General features: G+C 38.1%; 2 protein-coding genes across 3 annotated transcripts in view; both read right to left on the bottom strand.

Annotated features, from left to right (window-relative positions):
• Window positions 1-4,581, bottom strand: part of LOC140949149 (uncharacterized) — a 93,816-nt gene extending 89,235 nt beyond the window's left edge. Inside the window, exon 1 of the mRNA XM_073398380.1 lies at window positions 4,504-4,581. The gene's annotated coding sequence lies outside the window, so the exon portion shown is untranslated. The remainder of the gene's footprint in view (window positions 1-4,503) is intronic.
• Window positions 4,582-7,795: 3,214 nt separating this feature from the next.
• LOC140947328 (dolichyl-diphosphooligosaccharide--protein glycosyltransferase subunit TUSC3-like) lies at window positions 7,796-16,393 on the bottom strand. Of its 2 annotated transcripts, XM_073396394.1 has the most exons (11): window positions 16,273-16,393; window positions 14,696-14,865; window positions 13,698-13,815; window positions 13,403-13,485; window positions 13,256-13,313; window positions 12,487-12,627; window positions 11,628-11,717; window positions 10,665-10,728; window positions 10,183-10,257; window positions 9,402-9,492; window positions 7,796-7,974 (listed from the first exon to the last, which is right to left on the bottom strand). In XM_073396394.1, the coding sequence occupies exons 1-11, from the start codon at window positions 16,387-16,389 to the stop codon at window positions 7,959-7,961; spliced, it is 1,023 nt and encodes a 340-aa protein (XP_073252495.1). In that variant the 5' UTR covers window positions 16,390-16,393; the 3' UTR covers window positions 7,796-7,958. The 2 variants fall into 2 exon arrangements, with proteins under 2 accessions (XP_073252495.1, XP_073252496.1); XM_073396395.1 differs by lacking the exon at window positions 12,487-12,627.
• Between the last annotated feature and the right edge of the window lie 1,757 nt (window positions 16,394-18,150).

Here is an 18,150-nt window from a genome sequence, read left to right as displayed (position 1 = left end):
TGATGATTAGCCGCACAAATAACAGAATTTTAAACTAAATTGGCCTGGGGAGCCTGGATAAAAGAATGCTAGATGAAAAGGGTTGAAGCGTTAGCTCCAGCCTGGTTTCCAGGGTCCATAAGTTTACCAAGACCGGCGTAGACACAGGGAACCCAAAATGACAACAGTCTTCTCGAAGCCAACTTATAAGGATTTGTATGCGAATTTATCGCAAGATAAGACAAATTTAGGAAATCGTTGAATATCGAAGATTTGCCTTATTCTTTCTACCCGGAAAGCCTCTTAAATAGTAGAGCGGGTCTCAAAATGGTATTGATGAACAGTTAATAAAACAGATGCACGTTATCACTTTATAGACCGGCCAATCCATACTTTTCGTTACCAGAGTTACGGGCTACAGAAATGCTGCATTCATGAAACCAGAGCAGCCTCGTACTGGAGCCCGCGCAACGCGCTGCTTTCACATGCTGATATAACGCGCTTGCTCAAAGAGATTTTCGAGCAACAAGAGAGACTACCCGCCGTCTAGGTTCTTGGCTATTTGGGTGGGAAAGAGATCTCACTGATGAACTTCAATTTTCTTCGAAGAATATCAATACATAGTAAAGAAAAAAGGTTACTTGAATTAATAAAATGATCGCCTACAGGGAAACAGTGATTTGATCTTTTATCAAATTCTCCCAAATCAGAGAGAAAACACGAATTTGATGCAGATACTCACAAAACTTTGTTTCTTCGAGAAGATTTCGATGGAGAGGAAGAACGAAAAGATGAAAGATCATATGGAAAAGGCAGTTATAACACAGTTATTTAAGTTGATAAGTCCAAACTACATGCAGTGGAAGCATTGTGAAATAACTGTCGTGTCACGATTTAATTGTTTCAAAATAGCTGAGCTAAACTTTCTGTAATATGGTAACATCAAACGTTAACTTCAGTGAACTCCGGTCGTCTTTGATAACCTTTAAAGTGTATAAAATGCACTGTCTTCGCTCTCCAAACTCAAAGGCCAAGAAAAAAGTAGGGCATAATCCCATCTCGATGTTTTATTGAAAGATACTTGTCTTTGAACTTGTTTAAGCTTAACTGTCTTTTTTTAAAATTTTATCAGTAGTATTGTAAGTAAAGGTGTAATGAATATTTCTATTGTTGAGAAGTCAAAAAATGAAAATAATGCTTAAAAAGATTATCGTGGATTATTATGCATCCCTCTGGAAAAATCCTCGGAACGCCCCTCAATATGACTTCTAATTCACAAGAAAAAATGTTTCACATTTGAAAAGATTAAAGAAAACAGCCACAACAAAAAACAAATCAAAAATTGTAGAAAACACCAGCCTCCTCCTCAGGCGCTTCGTTTTTCGCATGGCAAAGGCGAGCGCGAAAGGAGTGACTGGTTATGAACTAAAGAGAGACGTCTGGGTACGAGGCAGAGAAAACACAATGACCAATTCTTGTCCACAGTCACGTACATGATGACTGAAGATTCATGGCGCTGTGGCTGACTGGAGCAAGACCGTTAAAGAAAGACCAAGTGGAAAGAGTAGGGAAACATGCAGCCGGAATAGGAGGCAAGTTAGAGATGAATGGAGTAGGATGAAGTGTTCTAAAAGCAATAACACTGAGCGCTCAGAGCAGGTGGAATGAGTACTGTATCCTTTATAAATAGCGATTCATTATAAGCCCCAGAGTTACAATCAATTTCAAAATTCGTGAAAACATTGTCCGTCGTGTTTCTCCAGTGCAAAGCTGACTCCCTTGCACGAGAAGATAAGACTTGTTTTTAATTGTCAAGGAACATTAGTTGCATGGGATGGAGATCATGAAGAGAACGGACATGTACTAAAATACAAGGCTTAGGCGCCACGTAGGAGTTCGCTTGAGTTTTCGTGACGTCTACTTTTTAAGGGGCAGTTTTGGAAGAGAGATGTTCCCTTCTTCCCCCGCGACCGTCCTACCACCAACAACAACGAGCTTTATTTGCATGACCATACAAATACATACAGTATTGCAAAAGTTATGTTTAGGAATCAAAATTACAACACTGGGCAATTACGTTACTTTGATAATAATTTGTCACGAACATCAAAACAAGGTGAAATATTTTGATGAATTGTATGTTGATAAGGTAATTAGAAGAGTTCATCAGTTCATTGATCAAACCGTTTATAGGTAACTGGGTAATATTTGGAATCAGAGTCTTGACTTTATAGTAAAATTTATTCCCAATCATAGAGTATGTAGGACCTAGGACATTGAAAACGAAATAGTGAACTTCGTCTTCTATTACATTGTATCCACAAATAGGGCAATGCCTATTATCCTTCGTAGTTTGATTGTATCTGCCTGTTTCTATCATTAGTTTGTGATTGCTTATTCGTAGGCTTTACTAAAGCCATTGATTCTCCTGGCTGTTCCTCTTGTTAAGTTTTAAAAGATCTATAAATCGCCCCATGTAAGGGAATCCATGACAGTCTTGGATTCTGAATTCCACCCTGTGGATTCCGGATTCCGAGTAGTGGATTCCGGATTCCAGCTCAGTGGATTACGGATTCCAAAAAGGGTTGGATTCCAAATTTTTTTCTGTTTTAATGCTTTTCTTCGCATTTTGTTTTCGTGTTCGAATCTTGCTATATTGAAAGACGTTGTTTAGAATGCATAACAAGTTTGTTTTCTTTTTCGATTTATAAATTATGTGAAGAAATGTATTACTGTTCCGTAAGGGTTTAAGGTATAATAATGAGCGGGACATTGGGGGACTGTCCACACCGCAACACCACGGACCAAATTAGGCACTAGGAGACTGTGAATTTCTTATTTTTCTTTTTAGGTAAACTGTTGAATGTAGACGTTTATTTTCATTTGTGAACCAGGAGGACCAGGAAGGTTCAAGAAAAGGTTCACCCCAGGTGCACCTTTTCCAGTCCTATACCAGGTCAAAAAGCTCGCATAAAATCACTTTTGATTTTTTAAAGTTCAGCGAAGTGAGTAAACAACAGAGAATCAAACCTAGCCAGAGGTCGAAGTTATTCATAACAATTCAAATTATACCTTATAAAGGCTGTGCTGTGTTCCCTTGAAAATCCCCGAATTTTGTGATCCTCCCAGCCGCTCATAAGCAAGGGTTCCCTCGCTATTATAGAATTTTAATCATGTGACCGTGACCTTGACCTTTCATATGGAGCTCGTGAACTATTGTTTTGACACCAAATGTGCTAATATTACGGTTGTCACGTTCAGGTCTATACCCTCGGGAGGCTTTCCATAGACTGATGGTTTTTCTTTCGAGCGAGTAGCTCAATTTAATCTGGAGTGGATCTTTAGTAAGTTGGATTCCGGATTCCAATCTTTAGTAGGATTCCGGATTCTTAGTGCTGGATTCTGGATTCCAAAGCCCAGGATTCCGGATTCCACAAGCCAAAATTTCCTGGATTCCGGAATCCGGATTCCCTTACATGGGGCGATATAAAATTCAAGTTTTTGAGAATGTTGAAGGGTGTTTAGCCAATATGAGATATATTCCTGTTTCATTGAACTTACATAGCTTTTTACAATAGCTATATCTAATAAATCAGGGTTAAAGAAAGGAAGCTTAAAGTATTCTTACATTTTCATTAAATGAGACTGTGGAAGCTATTTTTGCCATTACAGTGTAAGTCGAATGACATTAAAAAAGCTTGTTTTACGAGAGATTCCTCATCTTTAGACTGTATGTATATACAAAATGTATTTGAGAATGTTTTGATTGATTGTGATATTTAAAGGAAAAGGACCAAGCTCTGCTCTACAAGCTATATTAGAAGCTACCTGTCTTCGCTGAGCGAGTTTGAGGCTTATACTCATGCAAATAACGGAACGCTTTAACCCTCTTGACTTTGGTTTCGCGTATGGTGACCGGTCGTTTTCATGTAAAGCAGTTGTTATTAGTTTTAGCAAAAGCCATATGAAATTAAGCTTAACTGATGATCTTCCGTGTATAAATAAAGATTTACATACAGTAGAACCTCGATAACTCGAACCCGGATAACTGGCGCTCGAGAACCCGATCTAAATTTCCTTTCCTTTGATTTAACTTTCAATGGAATTTTCCCCGATAACTCGAACTGTTTTTCGTTTCCCTGTAGAGTTCGAGTTACCGGGTTCTACATACATACAAAGCGAAATTTAAGAAAAAATACATATTAAATTACTAGGTGAATAAAAAAAAACGCTCGGAATTCGAACGTCTCTCTTCTCCGCGACCCCAGGGGTTAGGAAGTGGAAACGTATGACATTTCAGACTACCAAATAACTCGCATGAAGACATGCAGCCGATGAAGTAATTGACCTTTATTATCTGAAACGAATCGTCTGTAAAGAATCATATATGAGATATTATCCTTAGTAAATATTTTCAAAAAGAGGCGTAACGGTGTGTAGGCCTTTACTTCGCGGCCAATCGACAAGAAGCTACAATCTTTCCCTTTGAAATCGTTAATCGAGGTTACACCCCTTACAATTTACCCTTTCGTGCGTCCTTTCTACAACATGTCAGCTTAAAGTATTATGGTCGACAGATGAATCACACATAGCCTCTACCTTTCGAAAGTGAAAGCAAATTTTCTTTGTATCATCACAAAGGTACAAATGGCAAAGTGTTAAGCAGTCGGTATAAATAAGTAATTAGCCAATTGCAAAGCGAGAAAGAAACTTTGCCAATCAGAATCGGAGAAACAGATCCCTACAAAACTGCGGGATATCAGATCAAGGTACGGGCAGTTTACGGACTCACCCCTCAACTTCCGCTTTGAAATTTACAAATCAAGTTATTCACTGGGAATTTCTGATCACGTTAAGATAAGATTCCTACTGAAAAGCTATAGCAAAAGTGGTAAACAATTAAATGAAGAACTATTTCTTAACCTAAACATAAAACAGAAGGCCTTGCTTTCTAGGACGACTTCCGTAACTACTCGGACAGCATTCGCGTGATCAAGGGTTCGTCGGACTAATATGCGTCTAGTTACATGTTAGAAATGAGTTGAACATAAAATGCATAGAGCAGTGTACAACATACCAGCTTGTGTGTTAAGTCAAGATCAGCGAGGTTTCCATCAATGGTTTCGTTTGTTGGGCGCGATTAGCTTTTACTCGTAAGTGTTGATCGACCAGAACATAACAACTGCAAGAGAATCTCAGTAACATAATGCAAGTGGCAGGGTATCAGGTTGCGAGTACTAGTCCCCGTGCGGCCGCGAAAAGCCCAATCCTCTAGCGTGAAAGGCCTATTTAGACGGTACGATTTTTGCTTACGATGTTCGTGCGCGGCTAGCATACGTCAACCATCCACAAGCGCACAATTTTCACTTACGACATCCACACGTGTCGTACGGATGTCGTGGGTCTAATTTACACGACACGATCTGACGTGAAGTCATGACGTATGCTAGTCTCGTACGATAGTCGTCAGCAAAAATCGTACCGTCTAAATCGTCCTTATTCAATCGTGCTAGTCTTATCTTCCTTCAAACTCTCCTTTGACTACTCCTGCTTTGCCCCTTAGGCACCTAACAACTTTTATTATCCACTGATATGTTTTTCAACTCATCCCTCCTCCTCCTCTATAGATGTTTCTGTCTTTTACCAGTGTGATAAGTCGCCCAGAGGGTCCCAAGAGGTTCACTGTGAAGGCATTTCCCTAGCTATTGCACTGCATCCAATCATTATGGCCTATTCTGTAAGTCAGGTCCCCACTCTCCCGACTCTCTCTGCTGGGGTCGGTGTAAAGGTGCTCCACGTCCGCATTTTGCTTTCTCAAAGCATACCTACCACCGTGTTAGCCTATCCCCGCCTCCGATACTCTTAAAGCCCGACACCCAGGTTACTATCCACTGACTATCGCGTAAGTGAGTCAAGCATTCAGAAGGTGACAAATGACGCAATGCTCCAACTTCGTGTCCAGGGTCCCCTTTGTGGGAAAAACGTCCGGAACTACAGTCTTCGAAAAAATCCACGGAAAATTATGACCCCCTTTCCCTCTCCTGACCTTCGTGTGCTTTAACAAAAACAAAAATAGTCTTTATTTCGCTTATTGAGTTTTACAAGAGTGCACTGTGCTGGCTCGCAGGTAACTAGAGCTTATCTTGGCGGGCCAGTCAATTTAAGTGTAGGAAATATTTAATTTTTATTCTTTCATCCTTGCTTTCGGAGGGATGGGATCAAGTGTGTGAGATTACAACATTGCGTGACAATTAAGATGTACACTCAATTATTGTGGTAGTGATCGGAATGTACATCATTAAGGGATCAATTTCAATACCTTATTTTTAAGCATGTTATCTTATTTTTTTAGTTAGTTGGGTTTGGATTTCGTGTGTACCTTTGGCAGTGAACTTTTCCTATTTGAAATAAACCCTTGAAACTGTGAAATCGTGAAGTTTCTGCATTAGCATTCACGACACAAGACATCAAGATCCCACCTCCTCAATTCAATACAGGAGAATGAGGCCTTCGTGGGCTTCATCCTTGATTTTAGAGAGAAGAGGTTTTCCAGTTTGATTCTTTCCAAGTTTGAGGGTCAACGAAAATGAAGATGTTTATGATTTGGATAAGCACGGTACAGAACAAACATTTCCCAATAAAACACGAAGTTCACGCAGGGATTTTGGTTTAAATTGTTATAACAAGTTATTAGTATTATTTTTCGTAATTGTTGACAGTTGATTTTGCTTTGCAAGTAGAAAATTATCTTAGGCGTATAACCACATCCTATGACGAATAATAGAATTGACTCGGTTTGTTTTTATCAACCTTAGTGGTTTTGATTGTAATCGGTTTATGCGCGGTAAATAATAATTAAGGTAGATAATGTGGGATATGTTAAGGAAATAGGTATCACGCTCATGTGTTAGATCACAAGAAATAATAGTGAGCCTTTGCCAAGTTCGGTTTGCGGCCGGACATACGTAGTTAAGGCGTTTACTTGTGGTAACCATAAAACTAGTGAGCATTGTAATTTTGAGTAGAATGTTTAGAACGACTGTGATGTACGAATGAACGAACGCAATAAAGCGAAAAAAGTGAAAGATACAGTCCTGATTGTTTATTGAACCAGCGGACGCGGAGATATTCCAAACGCAGTGGAAGATTCCGCAACATAAATCGCGTATTGTATAATATCCACAAACAAGCCATATTTGGGCTTTAGCCTCTCTCCCATGTAGAGGTTCTTCGAACAGGCGTTATCTGCGGCTTTCATGTTCCCCATAATGCTATTTGTTTTCGCCACAAAAGTTTGCACAAGCTGATTTGTTACAAGACAGATTTGAACGTGGGTGGCAAAACGCTCAACATCGCTATTCAACTCGTTCTGCAGCAATGCTTCGAAACAAGTTCCACGTTTTTGTTGTCCGTTTTACCGGAGCTTAACCCATGTAAATTTTCTATTTAGTGAAAATAATGTAAGATTTTATTCATCGGCAGTAAAGGGTCTTTGAGACACGGGTTTGCCCGTTCATAGAACCGACAGCTATGCCACGCTGATGAGCCCCATGGGTGAAACAGCTATAGCTGTCCATGGCTGCCACTGCCCGGGTGATATGGCAGTGCATATGCGTGAGGTACTGGCCAGGCCGTGGGGTGGTGCATGTGTGCCACTTGCTTTAAGCTTTATGATAGGGCTCGTTTATCGTACATTTCATTTAGCATTTCCCAGCGTTCGAGATATTTTATAGGAATAGTCCATTTAACTACCACCACCTTTTCGTTCACCGAGCAAAAATACTACCTCATAAATGCAAAAAAAAGCGACAGAAATGGACTGAAAACTTTATTCCATAACATAGCCTACAAGTGAAACAAATTATAGAAATGCGTAGAATCGAACATAGCTAATAGTTACTTCAAACGTTTTACTTTCTAATGGCCTCACTATTTGCTTTTTAACTCTGGGATGAGATCTTTGTCGCCATGTCTTGGCCTCACTTGATGAGAAAACTGCAAGGAGATACGAACAGCATGATTAATCACGATTTTATTTTGAATTAAGACTCCAATAGCTAACTTGATACCACTCCAAGTCTTAAAGTCAATCCACTAGATAAAGGTAGGAGTAGTCAGTGTATTGTTGACACAAGGGCTGAAATCTGTTTTTGCTTGCAGACCACACTTTGAGCTACGATACGAGACGTATATGTAACTATTAGTAATAGAGTACCGAAGTGTGACGTCATAGAAAATGAAATTTGTGAAATTATGGGATTTGTTAAGATATCCTGAAAGAACAACGTCCAAGACGCCTACTCGCCAAAAATTAGCAATTTGGGGCAAATTATCTCTGAGATATTAGCCCAGTTATGCTCCGATGACTCCATACAAATCCTTCTAAAACTTACCTGGTTCCTAATCTTATGAACCAAGCCAAATTTAGAAGGATTTCTATGGAGTCGTCACAGCATAACTGGGCTAATATCTCAGAGATAATTTGCCCCGAATTGCTAATTTTTGGCGAGTAGGCGTCTTGGACGTTGTTCTTTCAGAATATCTTAACAAATCCCATAATTTCACAAATTTCATTTTTATGACGTCATCACTTCGGTACTCTATTGAAATGCTAACAGGATAACCACCAACACCTTTAGCACCGCCACCACTACCACTACTACCTTCACCAAAAACACCAACACCACCATCATCACCACCAACACTGTCACCACTAGAACCACCACCATCACCGACGCCACCACCAACACCATTACCACCAACACCAACGCCACCACCATCACCACCAACACCGACGCCACCACCAACAACATTACCACCAACACCAACACCAACACCAACGCCACCACGAACACTATCGCCATCACCACCAAAACCACCACAATCACCACCAACACCACCACCATCACCAACGCCACCACCAACACCATCGCTATCACCAACAAAACCACCACCAACACCATCACCAACGCCACCACCAGCACCAGCACCAACGCCACCACCAACACCATCACCACCCACGCCACCACCATCAACACCAACGTCACCAACGTCATTGCCAACACCACCACCATCACCACTAACAACATCACCACCACTACCTTTACCATCACCACGTCCACCACAATAACCATCTTAACCATCTTAACCATCACATTCACAACTAGCACTAGCACCATCACCATCACAACCAACTTTTTTACCAGCTTTGTCACCACGAGCTTTTCAAGTTTTGAACTGCTGTTAGAACTGAGTGTATCCAAAACCCCTTTTGAGACTAGAACCAAAAGCAAGTTTATGGGCATAAGAGCACAAGATAAAAACCTCTTCTCAGAGGAATACAGGATAATATAACAAAGCGGGACCATTTTTTTTGTTTTAAATTTCAAATTCATTTCTGTTTTTTCTTAGAGTATGTTTACCTGTATGGATATCCATGGTACTTGGAACGAAACACAGACAGCAACAAGCTGAAGAACAGTACTACAAGGCCAAGGCCGACCATGACTACAACTGAAACACAAGGAAACACACTTTAAGTGGTTAGGCATGTAACGGACAAAAACCGAAGTCATAAACCTAACCATAAAGACTGAACAATTTTTTCGGGAAGAAAGTTCACAATAAAAAAGTTTTTAAGCCATAATTTATCATTTTGAAAGTCTGTATTCAAAATTCTCGGTCGAAACACAGATTTTTATGCGAGTTGATGGCAACTGAATCCTATTAAAGTTTATTTACATTCCCGAATTTTCCTGCGTTATCTGTGACCTCAGTGTTAAATAAACAGCATGTTAAATTAATCCATATCTTTTCAAAAATTCAAAAAAAATCATTCCGTAATGGGATTAACAATTAACACTGAAATGTATAGAGTCTGTGTGTTTTCTTGGCTTGACCACAGTTTTTAACATTTCCAAAGTTTTCTATTTCTTTTTTTGTTTTTCAAATAGTTTTCATAATAGGAGAAGCCAAATTGTTACCAAAAAAAGATGCTTAGTGTCCAAGTTGCAGTACCGCTGTCACAGCAATAAGCCAATTTCATTTTGACACAATTTTTGTTTGCAGCCATCCTTCAACCTTTCTCGGTTTACAAAGGCACGATTTCAAAAAGAGCTTTAACTAGTTATAAAAATAGGCTTCATATTCTAAGAAAACACAAAGTATTAAAAAAAGAACAAACAAACAAATACTGATACATACATCTACGTTTTCCAATTTCCTTGACTTCAAGTGCCTTCTCATTCAAAAGAATCATGCCAGCAACATAAAGAGCATCTTTAACAACAGTCAAGGCATAAATAGTCTACCACCCAAATGTTCTTCGGGCTTCGATTTATGATATTGTAGGGACGTTGTTACTTACGTTATTTTTAAGTTTTCTCTTTTAAAGAATGCTGTACTTAAAAGTTAGGCTTTTAGATCTTATTATGTATTTTCAATATTATGTTTTGTATTTTACTAGCTTGTCTAGCTTCTTGAACATGAGCCTGTGGCTTGGAAGATGGGCAATCACTAAAAATCCTACCTCTGCAACATTAAATACATTTCTTATCTTCCTGACTCATTCCTTCCCATTAACACCTGACAAAGCCCAAAGTACTTCTACAATAACCAATAATTATTATTAATAAAGAAAAAGTTTACTTTGAATAATTATTAATCAGTAAAACGTAAAAGGATACTAAGAACAATGACAATGTGTGTTTCAGCGACAAACTGAGCCTGGCTACTTCCATGGATGTAACTCTGAAAAAAAAAAAAAAAATAGAGCAAAACGATGAACACACAAATGGTATTGTAAACATCACATAATTGTTAAGAAATACTAAATTTTTCCTAAGGTAACATGTGGAAAAGTTATGGTTGGGGGGTTTTGTTTTTAGTTCCATTGTAAAAGAGAGGTACATTTGTAGCCCAGAGGCAAAGAGCATAAGGGTCTTCACCCATGATAACAAATGAATAAATAAAAGTAACTGAGTGTAAAATAATAAAATTGCTATGAGTCAGACTGGCAAATACATTTCCCACTTCAAGGTACATGTATAACAATTAAACAATAAAAATGCTATTAATACAGAAAGAAGAAAAATACCACGAAAATATAACTGTGGAAAATTATATGTATATAAAAAAATTAAAGAGTTGCATAGCTATAACAGTTAGGGTGCAAATAGGACCCATAAATAAATAGTGCATACAGCACCTCAAGTAAGAAAGAGTTAAAACAATCTAAAATCTGTAGTTCTCAAGAGGATAAACTGCAATTAACGTTAACTTCTCCGAACTTAGTGCTGCTTTAACTAATCATTTTTTTTTAGAGTGAAACATGGAGTCAAAAGTGTGTGTAAGGGGCGGGTGGGGAGGGGTAAAGGCATGTTTTGAGTGATCATGTGCCACTAGGCCCGTCCTACAATAGAAATAGGCCAATTTTTCTTACAGCTTATCTGTTTGGGATACAAGTATTTCACAAACACCACGTGGCCCTGGCCCAAGCTGTCTAAAGGTGCCACAAACGACTGTAGTTACATATGGTTACATGCATGACAGCTTGTATGCTGCTGCTGCAATTCCAATTACCCAGGGCTCTGATTTGTCAGTGATACCAGGGGTCAAAACAGTTATTAAGTCACTCATTTCTTACTAACCACTTGTCCAGTTTGTGGATTTCGATGAGCGTAAGGAGGCCCTCGGATGTGATTCCACATCTGGCCAGAGGTCATGGCAAAAACTATAAACTGAAAACATGATGATAATAAATACACTTAATGCCCAGTTGGGAAGGAAACAGTTTTGTTTTCCGAAGAGTTTTGACATGTGTGGCTTGATCTTTCCAGAGGCAAAGCTCTTGGGAAACATCAAGAATAATTTTGTTATCTATTATAGTAACAAAGACAACTCTACCTTCCCCAATCTACCACAGAGGGACAAAACAAATCATCAATGAGATTAACATCTCATTTAATTTTATAGGCTATGGTGCTTTTTGTATTTGTCAGTTTGGACCAGCATTTCTCAGCTGAAGGATTGCTTTGAATAGTTGACAGCATTTTAATGGGGCAAACAAAATTACCTATCATCCCTCCTCTAATCTTATGGACCTGCACCCAAAATTTCTGCCAGTTTTGTGATCACCTAGAACTAATTTATCAAGACAATAACGGCATGGGAGGAATACATGGGATACAACTGATCAAATGCTACCCACAGTTCAATGTGGTTGATTACCCCCTTGAAACAGCCAATGGGATCCAGCAATGACTGATCAACAGACAAAAAAGGTTAAAGCTTTGACAAAATAGGATGTACCACCATGGAATTTGTCAAAGTTGATTTTCAGAGGAAAAAGTTTCAATACAAAAATTTCTACTTTTAGTTAAATAAATTGGAATTAAACGCCATTGTAGAACTGTAAGGTTTAAAACATGCGATAAATATGTGTGCCGACTAACAGTTATCAAAACACAGCATTATTGTAACAGTACCAGTCTAAGAGCTTACGCATACCAAGCATCCAATGGCCCAGTAGGTCTTATTATAGAGGAATTCTAAGTTTTTACGTCGCACGTAAAGCAGTCCACCAATCAGCACAACCAGCAATCCCATTATCACTGCACCCATGTAGTTAGGGGGACGGAATACTCTTACCTAAAATTCAATAAATTTGGGTTCAGTCGTTACACATAACTAGGAAATATTAATTACAAGAATGAAAATTACACTAGCTTAGAGATGGCTATGAAAAAAAAAAAAATCAGACTTCTTTCATGTCAAGAGCAGGAGTGTCATGCACTGAGACTTATAGTTGCTTTTATACATTACAGGTCAAAAATATATTCAGGTTAAATTTTTTTAACCTAGATTGATTCTCTAGCCCTAATTATTCAGAGAATCAACCTACGTTGAAAAGTTTTAACCTGAATTTAATTTTGAGCGGCAACATAATATGCTACGTCATTTTTTTGGTTCTAATTTCCCTTAGTTGGCTATGAACAAAGTAGCCAGGGGTCTGAAGTGATCATAGTGACAATAGATGCCAGGGAAATACTGTATCTTTGAACAATATTACAGTTACATTTTAAGTGCTGACAACGAAGAGATGTCTTCTTTAAGAAATGTTTTAGTGAAAATTTATTTGCAATAGACTTCGATGACACTCAAAATTAACAGTAAATGTAACACCAATTTTCACAGCTTTCACATTTAGAACTTATCAAATAAAACATACATATTCAAAACCAAATCACCCTAAAAAAAATTACATAAAACTACCCACATGAACATCAGTGCGCTCTGCAACCCATTTAGCCAGCTGTTCAGCAGAGAATCCCATTCTACAAAGAACACAAGAAAATGCAATATGCAACATACTCCATGTATTTCACTTAAGATTATGTTTGTTCAGTAAAATTCTAATGTGTACCTTTGAATATCATAGGTGTCTGCCTTTTTGGGTTTTCCTTTGGGTGGGAAGTGCATAAACATTGGAGCAGAGTTCAATCGCAGCTAGAAAAAAAACAGTAACAGAAAATACAGTTTCAGTTTCCATGCAGTCAGCACATCTAAGGCTCACATTCAATGAACTTGTGACAGAAGAAACATTTCAGCAGATACACATGAGGAGCATAAAGTACCTACACTCCCAAATTAAAATGTACAAAAATGTGCTATCAGGAAGTCAAATTTATGCAAAAAAACATTTATTTAAAACGTCTTACCGCATTAAATACATCTGGGCCCTCATCAAAGTCAACCACTGCAAAGAACACTTTGTTGGAATATTGCTGAGAATATCGCCAGGAATTAGCAAGGATTGTATACTCATTGTTAGCCTCTCTGCAAAGAAGACAACAGATTGTGAATTGTTATTTGTGAATCGTAGTTATTATTTATGTTATCAGAAAACCAGCTACCTGACAAGACAAGAAACATTTGGGTCCTTTTCCCAGGAACTTTATATAAGCTGACACAAAAAGGAGAGAGGTAAGGATAACTTTGGAATATAATATTTTATTTAGAGGCATAGTCAACTGAAAGTTCATTTAGTGTATTATCTCTTTAACAGTAAAATCTCTTTAATTTGTGAAAGACTAAGAATTGCCATGATATCCAAGTTGGATTTTCATATTTTGACAACTTCTTCCCGAGGTACATGAAGTTGTAGAAGCAACAAATGTGGACAATTTAAATTGCATGAGCAGAGTATATTTGTTATTTTACTTTCATTGGAAATTTAATGGTAAACTTGATGTAAAAGGAAACCTAAACACAAACACGGGTATCAAGTTTTGAATGGAAGGGGGCGGGGAGGGGCGGTGTTGGTGGGTCACAGGCATAGGGGTAGCATTTGAATTTTTTGGCATTTTTTTTTTTTAATTTCCTGATCCTTCTATCAAATCTGACAGAATCCCTTTTCATGGGTAACAAAACCACAGTTTGGGGAAAAATTTGTGATCAAAATCCCCAGAGAGGGAACAAAGCAAGTGTTCAAATATCAGTCCTACAAATATGCCCATATCCCCTCTCCCCATCTAAATGTTGATATCAGTGCATTACAAACACCACATGAAATCAGCAAACATGTACATGTGTATGATGTTGACTTTATCAATAAAATATTTCATTGTCATTTGAAAACAAAGGCAGAGAGTGAAAGAATCCCACAATTAAAACACCATGACTTGAGCCTCTAAGAGCAAATTAAAATATCTCTTACCTACAAATGGTACATTGCCTGTGTGGTGCTAGAGCTGTGAGCATAAGAATCACTGAATAATTCCTTGGTGATGCCCTCAGATAAGTTCTGTATTTATCACCATTCAACCTTATAACAGGTTTTCTTTGATTCCAGTCCATGAGTTGTTTCACACGACTGTCCAACAGTGACTGGAAAATTAAATTATGTGATTATAACATTAGGTTTTACTTACCACTGTTTACGACTGTTTTTATGACTGTTTTCTGTAAAATATGTGTTTAGAGAAGCAAATATTGCCTTGAACTTTTAATTATCACTTGAGGATTTCTAGATAACCGTTCCATTCAATTTACAATTTTCGAAGCTTATCTAATTTAAATTTCCAAGATTTGCTGAAGTTTAAGTTTCACAATACACATTCAAAGTTAGGCTATTTTTCACACAAAAAAGGAAACCTAAAATTTTCAGATTCAAAAATGTGATGGAGAGAGGAATCAGAAAATGTCTCAACTTCTCAATACGCCAAATTGCATCTAAATTTTCAAGAAAATAATACTCAAGCCCTTATAATTTCAAAAAAGACTCAAGTTCCCCTAGGATGACCGAGCAGATACAAATTTTATAGTGACACTTAGAAAGTATTTCTACAAATCTAAAAGGACTCTGGATTAGCCTAAAAAGTGTTTTCAATGTATTCAAGAGGAAATTGTCGTTGGATACCCCTGACTTACTGTAAGTGCATTGAATGAATCTTCATATTCACTAACAAGCTGGTTCAATTTTCCTATTTTAAGCAACTGGTTTGGAACTTGTTGTGCATTATTTTTGTTACCTAAGTACAGTGGCAAATACAAGCACAAATAAAGGAAACACTTATAGATAGACTTTTGCATGGGCAGTTATATCTATTTCTTTCTTTCTTTTTTTTTTTGTATGTACCTGTCAGTTCCAAGAAGCCCTCCCCCAGCATATCCCCCTAGGGCATACACCAAGAATTTACTGCAAGGTTTATAGCTTTGCATAGTCAAAGATTTGATGCAAAATGGAAAGGATGGGCATCTGACTGTTGAACGATGGGGTGTTAATGTGCAATTGCTCCCGTGACATTGTATTTTTCCCGCTCGTTCATAAGACATTGTTTTGTGAATATCAAGCCTTTAATTGACGTCTGGAGTGCAAAGAAAAGGGGGTTTATTGGTAACCCACTGGTGTAGGACAGTGGAAACGACCCACAAGTAAGTTAAAAGTAGAAAATGTACAGTTCACTTCAGGTCTTGAGTTAAGGCAAAAATTGAGTTACAAAAACTCACATCAGCCGAGAATCAAGGAGAAAAGACCATACAAGATCATAAACCTTTAAGCCCGGAAATGTTCTTTGAAAGAGACATTCAAATTAAGAATAATCGAATACAATTTAACACATTTAAATTTGCAGGCAGGGAAGACATCTTTAATTTTATGGAGCAACAGTAGTGTGGAGTTTTAATCTTGGACAGATGCGCGTCGCTTTCGAATTCGTCGCCAAAACATGTTAGCATTTTAAGAAAAGATTTAAGCTCCTAACTAGAAACGATTATATAAGTTTTTTTTTTTACCTCTTTTGTAACTTTTTTCTTTCCATAGCAGACACAAAAGCTGACCGTCAGAACAAGGAACAAGGACCAACCGCGAGCCGCCATGTTGGAACTTTCGCTGATTGGTACCCAGTCCATTAAAGAACCTCGTGCCTCGCAGCCTCCCCTCCCCGCAGGAAAAAAAATGATTAAGGGGAGGGGGCAGCTCCCGAGCTGCCCGGGCAGCTCTACATTGGCTGGTGTTCCTGTAACCTAAGTGATCAGCTCTAGGCGTTCAGTAGGGAGGGGCAAGGAAATATGTGTCGGAAAGATCAATGAGTGGCTTTAGGGGAGTTGGGCGGGGGGGTGGGGGGGGTGGGGGCAGAGGATTTTGGGCTAAGCTTATTTTCACAGCGGTCAAACGAGTGAAATTTGCAAAAGTTAAGCGAAATACTTCAAAGTTAAGGTTGCTACTTTCACTATCGAAAGTTTAGGGTATTACCAACATCCTGTTAGTTTACTAAACTTTTTAAAAGTTTACTAAAAAAGTTCTAAGTGATTGAAAACCGATGCTGACGTTATTATAGGCGCCATTTTCAAACATGATTCTCTTTTAGCGCGAAGCGTTTTCAGCTATAAAAGCTCAAAATTTTGCGAAAAATGGAAAGATAGTTATGTTGACTAACTGATTTATACATCTTTGCCCATTTTTCTCTAATGGGCTAAGCAAGGTGAAATTTAGCACCATGGCTCCAGAGAATACCTAGGAAAAATAAATCACGCTCACGCTTCACTATTATAAGTTACGCGAATTTTTTTTTTTTTTTTACACAGAGCAATTCGACTCAGTTCGAAATTGGGAGAACAGATCATGTCTGAAATGAGGTAAGGTTTCATGAGCTACTACAATCGTGGACAAAATAGACGAAAAATATCTTCCCTCCCCATAAAAAAAAAAGAAAACAAAAAACAAGTTTGGGAAAACAGCTCGACTTCTTCATCTCGTGGAGATGGAGAGTTTGCCGTTCCACTTCATTCTGGCCAAGATTCTGGGTCAAAGAGTTCAAAGACGGGCAAAATAGAGATTCTTTTTAGTTTTCAGGATTTATTATAAAGACCACTAAAGTTAGCAAAAATATATACTAGTTTATTACTCCTTTATAAGAAGCTACAAATTAAGTTACATCAGTGATACTTTTGATGGTGCTTTATCTAAAGAAAAATGACTAGCTATCCTAGACATACTGGATCATGATACGTTTCTGGAAAACTGCCCAGCTACCCCGCCCTCCCCTAAGCCAACATTAACACTTAAGGCTGAATGTTAGGGGAGGGGTAGGTGGGCAGTTTCCCAGAGAAGAAAGATACCGTAACCTAGCAGGGACAGAACGACATAGAAATTACGAACTGGAAAAAAGAATCGTCTTTTTTCGCTGCTTTAACTAGTCGAACACATAGTACAGATCAGTAATAGTTACGTTTAAGAAATAGTGCAGTAAAAATGTAGATAAGTTAAATCTTCCTTAAAAACATGGAGCACCCTAAATAATAAATTTTACGGACGGATTTAAGCTGCTTAACAAACAGTCAGATACAAATTTTATGTAGGAAAACTACAAGTTATGAATATGTCTGCCAGCAACCTGCCAGTTAATACATGAGATCACTTGAAAATTGATTATAAATCATCAGAAAGTCTTTCATTAACCGTTAAGAAGGTATCTGTAAATTGCTTACAAAATTTTCCTCATTTACTGTCCAACTTTTCCTTAGATTTATTCACCCAATGAAATATATAACTCGAAGAGCCTTTTACAGTTTCCATACAGATCTTAGGCTAATATTCTATTACCTATTGTGACGACTCTTATTGTGACGTACCTTGACGTATTGTGACGTACCTTGACGTATTGACGTATT

The sequence above is a fragment of the Porites lutea genome, chromosome 9 (assembly GCF_958299795.1).
Source record: "Porites lutea chromosome 9, jaPorLute2.1, whole genome shotgun sequence".
NCBI classification, from domain to species: Eukaryota; Metazoa; Cnidaria; class Anthozoa; order Scleractinia; family Poritidae; genus Porites; species Porites lutea.
Note: the sequence above shows the minus strand (reverse complement) of the source record. Positions and strands in the feature narration are given on the sequence as shown.

What these genes read in the sequence shown, in the direction of transcription:
- LOC140947328 (XM_073396394.1), bottom strand. Translation starts at nt 16,389, where the DNA reads ATGGACTGGGTACCAATCAGCGAAAGTTCCAACATGGCGGCTCGCGGT. An exon ending in AGAAAAAAGTTACAAAAGAG is followed by an intron (nt 14,866 to 16,272) that starts GTAAAAAAAAAA and finishes TTAATTTTCCAG; the next exon opens with TCACTGTTGGACAGTCGTGT. An exon ending in ACACATTGTCATTGTTCTTA is followed by an intron (nt 10,258 to 10,664) that starts GTATCCTTTTAC and finishes CTGTTGTTAAAG; the next exon opens with ATGCTCTTTATGTTGCTGGC.